At 36.4% G+C, this 6,000-nt stretch overlaps 1 protein-coding gene across 12 annotated transcripts in view; it reads right to left on the reverse strand.

The window, feature by feature from the left end:
• The window catches only part of LOC125675415 (CUGBP Elav-like family member 2), a 58,846-nt gene extending 53,085 nt beyond the window's left edge, over positions 1-5,761 (reverse strand). For 10 of the 12 annotated variants that reach the window (XM_056157618.1, XM_056157616.1, XM_056157615.1 and 7 more), the window contains exons 1-2: positions 5,418-5,761; positions 2,358-2,469 (exon numbers count right to left, since the gene is read on the reverse strand). In XM_056157618.1, coding sequence (XP_056013593.1) covers positions 2,358-2,401 — 44 coding nt within the window. In that variant the 5' untranslated portion in view covers positions 2,402-2,469; positions 5,418-5,761. The remainder of the gene's footprint in view (positions 1-2,357; positions 2,470-5,417) is intronic. The other 2 variants (XM_048913058.2, XM_056157617.1) reach the window with 2 other exon arrangements.
• Between the last annotated feature and the right edge of the window lie 239 nt (positions 5,762-6,000).

The raw sequence follows: 6,000 nt of genomic DNA on the forward strand, positions 1-6,000 counted from the left end.
CGCCGTTTGTTAGCTTGTCCGACACAGTGACAGAGACCTCTTCTAACTTAATTATCTATGTTGTGATCATCATCTGCGGTTAAATCATTCAGCACTTCGTTCCAGGTACAACTTTTAGAGTAACTGTAAAGTCAATTTACCACAATTGGAACCACTTTTGATGTTTGTTTGTATTTTATTCTTACAGTAGATGACAAAGCGATCTTCGTGTCGCCCATCTTTGAAATCTTCCCGACAACATTGAAACTTCGAGAGATAAATCCCGGCGACTTCCAAAAATAGCGAAAGTAAAAAATTTGAAACGGACACGATTTTTGTTCCAGAAATAATAAAAAATTGACCCAACCGGGGGAGGGGAAACAAACATATTTTTCTTTTTAGCCTTACCCTCTCCCACCATCTGAACACTTTGAATAGATACACTATACTCGTAACTACCTAATCCCATTTATTCTAAACCGATGTTGTAGCCCACATTCAACAGTTACTCCAAATAGGCTCTAAATCAATGAAAATAAAAAAAATCTGTACAACATGGGAAATCTTTTCAGTTGGGGAGATTCATATCTACTCTGCATAAAAAATTCACTGGTCACTTCAATAATTAATGACCAATCACCGATATGCAGCAAATACTATACACCTCACGCAGCATTATGAATATATCTGCTAAATTAAGCCAATCAATGGACCCTTCATTGTTAGAAACATCAATCCATGAAGTCTCCAGTACCCACAATTCTCCATTATTGACTTTCATCAGAGTATTCACACCTTTCTTGATCCCAAGATCACATGACTCTTCACACATCCTGAACTTCCTGATTCCTGTATGCCAACATTGACAATGCTCACAGAATGTCTTAATATGATGCAAAACCAATTTCACATCAGTCTACAATTGTGCATTGATCTATGAAAATTTATGTGCTTAATGTATCTAGTACAACATGTACTTGTAAATTGTTCATTTGTGAGAGCTACTAATCACATTGTAATCTAGCTCTTAGTCACATTCTGAGAGCTCTTAATCACATTCTGAGAGCTCCTAATCCCATTTTGAAGCTCAGTTCACTTGTAACATTATGAGAGCTCCTAATCACATTTTGAAGCTTAGTTCACTAGTAACATTATGAGAGCTCCTAATCACATTATGAGAGCTCCTAATCACATTATGAGAGTTCCTAATCACATTATGAGAGCTCCTAATCACATTATGAGAGTTCCTAATCACATTCTGAAGCTTAACATTATGAGAGCTCCTAATCACATTATGAGAGCCCCTAATCAACTTCTGAAGCTTAGAACTAGTAGCATTATGAGAGCTCCTAATCACCTTCTGAAGCTTAGAAATAGTAATATTTACATTATGAGAGCTCCTAATCACCTTCTGAAGCTTAGAACTAGTAACATTATGAGAGCTCCTAATCACATTATGAGAGTTCCTAATCACCTTCTGAAGCTTAGAAATAGTAATATTTACATTATGAGAGCTCCTAATCACATTATGAATGCTCCTAATCACATTCTGAAGCTTAGAACTAGTAACATTATGAGAGCTTCTAATCACATTATGAGAGCTCCTAATCACATTATGAGAGCTCCTAATCACAATCTGAATCTTAGAACTAGTAACATAATGAGAGCTCCTAATCACATTCTGAAGCTTCTAGAACTAGTAACATAATGAGAGCTCTTAATCACATTCTGAAGCTTATAGAACTAGTAACATTATGAGAGCTTCTAATCACATTATGAGAGCTCCTAATCACATTATGAGAGCTCCTAATCACAATCTGAATCTTAGAACTAGTAACATAATGAGAGCTCCTAATCACATTCTGAAGCTTCTAGAACTAGTAACATTAACAGAGCTCTTAATCACATTCTGAAGCTTATAGAACTAGTAACATTAAGAGAGCTTCTAGTCATTGTGAGTGATTATGTAGTCACATTGTAAGAGCTTATATCCATGCACAGAGAAAAAATGAGGCATTTAACAATAATTTCTCAAATTTTTGTATCAAATTTTCTAAATATTATTTTCAAACTTAAAAAGAGGATTACCACAGCAGAAAAATATGTGCATAGCAGTGTAGTAGAGAAAGGGGGGGGGGGGTTACAAATTATTTTTCACACTCTGCTTTCATATTTTCTTACGACACAAAACAGGGCTGAGTCTAAGGTCTGGCAAGTAAATGAAGAATGTAAAATCCCCATACAAATCCCTTCTCCCCTTTTTTTTTTTTGATCATCATAGGTGGTTTAGCTAGTTTACTATGAAAATTACGTTTTGAAAAGCATAAGCTATAACCTCTCACGTGCTTTTATTTAAATATTACAGATTGATTTCTTACCTGGCACAAGTTTCCATATTGGAAAACACGTCGTCCTTCATCATGCCCGCCTCTTAGAAATATATGAAAGCCTCGGCACACAGATGTAGTGTAACACAGTCTTATGATAAACCTGTGAAATAACACACTAATACTGAAATATTGTCAAGAACGCTAAGAGTGATCTATCAACTTCGAGAGTAATTCATAAACACTAGTGATCTATGATTTAGTGGAAAGGGGGGGGGGGGGTGTTCCAAAATCCTACTGATCTATGAACATGAAGGAATGGGGGGGGGGGGGGGGGGGGGATTACTTTCAAAAGCCAAATAAACTAACTACACTGTGGACAAAATCGTAAAAACCTTAGTGATTTACGAACATTGCAGGGGTAATTCCAAAAGTTTAGTGATCTACAAAAACTGTGAGAGAAATTCAAAAAACTTAATGATTTACAGATGATGAGGTGGATTGATTGATTGATTGATGATGTTTTCTGCCACACTCAACAATTTTTCAGTTATATGGTGACACCCAGTTTTTATTGGTAGAAGAAAAAACCCAGATACAATGTACCTGGGAAGAGAACACGACCTTCCGCAAGTAAACTGGGAAACTTTCTCACTTAATTAGCAGCGCGAGCGTGATTCGAACTAGCGCCAAGCAGAAGTGAGAGGCTGTGTGATTTTGAGCACGATGCTCTAACCACCATGCCACGGAGGCCCCGGATTGATGAGGGGGAAATTCCAAAAGCTTAGTGATTTATGAATGATGTGATGTAAATTCAAAAGCTAAGTGAATTGTGGGGCAATTCTATAATTTTAGTGATCTACAAAAATTGTAAGGGTATATGTGTAACTCCAAAAGTTTAGTGATTTATAAAAATTGGTCTAACCTACAAACCAGATCACACATTGCACACATTGTTTTAATGCCCCTTGAAGCCTTATCAGCACATGGGAGCTATCTGGAGGGGATATTCTGGTACACAAAAAGGAGCTATTGTTTCACAATCAAGAACACAAGACGTACACACTAGAGAATCAAGCATCGTGACCTGCAATAGCCCCTACACTGTAGTGTTTTATCTGCAGAAAATGTACACAAACATACCCGTTATCTGTTTTTCTTGCTACATTCAATACCGCTATCTCGGGTGCCTATCTTTACCCCCTCCCCCTGGCTTTCTGCACTTATCGTCAACTCTTTTGTCTCTGAATCGCCTTTACGGAACTAACCATAGATTTGCACCAATATACTGTTGGGTTTAAACGATTCAAATCCTGTGACCCAGATTACAATCAGAGATATTACTAAATTAACTAGGGTCATTTAAATCCTACCATCAAGTACTAGGTTTCTAACAACTTGACAGGGATAAATACTCAAGAAATTGTTAATCTTGGATAATAAAAATCAGGTTAACCCACGGATTAGTGGGTCAAATCTAAGCGGACAGATTAACTTCATACAGCAGCTACATAGCACCAAATTAACCATGTATCACAAACATTTAAAAATCTAAACCACTTTGAAGTAAAATGTATTGGTGTCCTACATATTATAGGGTATTCATTAGGTCTAATCCTGCATTATTTCATCATTCACACTAAAAATATTTTCCTAGTAATAAGTTAGCGTCTTATTTTTTTCTCCCCCTTAAATTACTGCTACCTTAATTTACATTCTTACAAGAATTTTTTTTTATTCAAGATGGTTCTAACAAAGAAATTCTTTTAACATGTGGTTTCAAATATTCATTTAAAAAAACAAAAGGAAAAATACCTAGCTGGTAAAAAATATTTAATGAAAATGCATGAATGAAAAAAAATGACTGATTGTTTTCTTAACGTGTGGAAGCATTCTTACAAAGTGCTAAATCAAGAGCAATCATGCATAGCATATCACCGTTTTCAAAAACAGCTTGAAAACAAATCAGTGACTCGGACACTTCCTAATTAACAAACATAATTCAATTATAAATTCAATCCACCTCCCCTTGAAAATAGAAAGCTATAAGCTGTCATAGAGTGTATATATCACTGTTCATTTCAGCTTTATAAATAATCAGGGAGTTGACATTATTTGACAATTTGTGATTCATTATTCACATCATATGCAAAATTTTTATTTTTTTTTACGTCAACTACAAAGCATTTATCATGACAAGGAATAAATTTACATACGCAGCTATATTGTATAACAGTACGCACAATATGGTGCTACAAAAAAAAATACATATATATATATATATACATATATATATATATATATATATATGTATAAAGTAATAATGGTTGTTGTGGCCCTAATCAGGTCAAACTGGTGACACCTACATATATATATATATATAAAAACAGGGTTTTTTCTTGCTGGACACCTATCAGCCGTTAAACTACAATAAAAAGTGTCACACAGTGCTGCGACAGTGTGCCTCTGAAAATAATGCACATAATTACACATATTACACGATGCTCGACACAGCCTCAGTTCCTGTCTGATTTTATTCTGTTTGTATTGTTGTGAATTCTTTCGATTTCTTCACTTGTAGGACTATTACACAATCAGCCGAGCTGAACCAACCACTTCTTAATAGACCACTTATTATGACCCCGTCACCAATTAATATATACTGCCTCTACAAGGTGATTCTCCATAGATTGGTCACATCTTAGTATTAGTTATTGATACTAAATTGACGATTGTCTATCACGTCGTGAACAATATGTGTGTATATTTTCGGTGCACGTGTTTTCGCACCTGCGGAACCCTTAATCTTAGCGTGTAATTAATTGATGTGTCATAATCTCATGAAAATACAGTTTAGTTGTCCTTGTGCTAGAAATATATATCAAGAAACCTTGAGCAGATTAAAACACCCACAAAATTCTGGAACGACGTTACACACAAAAGCCTTGTTATCAGCACATGGTGAAAATTACGGGAACAGAAAATTTAGCGCGCGCAGTTACCTGTTGCTTACGTTTAGTACAGATTTGGGGTTCATGCGCCTCCCTGTTCACAAAGAAAGGGGTTAAGAGAGATATCTCATTTTTATAAAATAATGACAATGAAACTTACCTAAATCCCACGTGAAAACACAGAGAAACACAGACGGCACACAAACACAGAACGCAATGGCGGACGGCAATACCCACAATGCTGTGCAATAAACACTGAGCTAACAACACGTGGTCGCCGAAAACAACACAACGAGATCAAGTCACGCATCACTGAGAATTCACTCGTGTCGGGTCACTCCTTTGAAGAAGTTAACGTAATATTTAGTGACATTATACATCAGTAGGCTATTTTACAGACAAGCTTCCACAGTTCAAATGAAAAATAAAAAAATTCACAGTATCCTTCAAATCGAAAGATAGCCCGCCTAAATGTCCAAAGTTCGGAGCTCAACTCAATATTTAATCTGTATGAAGTTCGAAAATATCAAAGTTCATAAGACAGTTGAAATGTAATTCTAATGGAGAGAGAGGGGGGAGAGACTCAATTATATATGGAGGCAAACGGGACTAGTTAAGACCTTGCAATGGCGGATCCAGAGCCGAGTGATACCCCCCCCCCCCCCCCCTTATTTCTTCCCACTCCATGTAGGGGGAGGCGCCGGGGGGAAAAAAAACCCACCTGAGGTCTAGGGGAAGCCTTG

Source organism: Ostrea edulis, chromosome 3 (genome assembly GCF_947568905.1).
Source record: "Ostrea edulis chromosome 3, xbOstEdul1.1, whole genome shotgun sequence".
In the NCBI taxonomy this organism is placed as follows: Eukaryota; Metazoa; Mollusca; class Bivalvia; order Ostreida; family Ostreidae; genus Ostrea; species Ostrea edulis.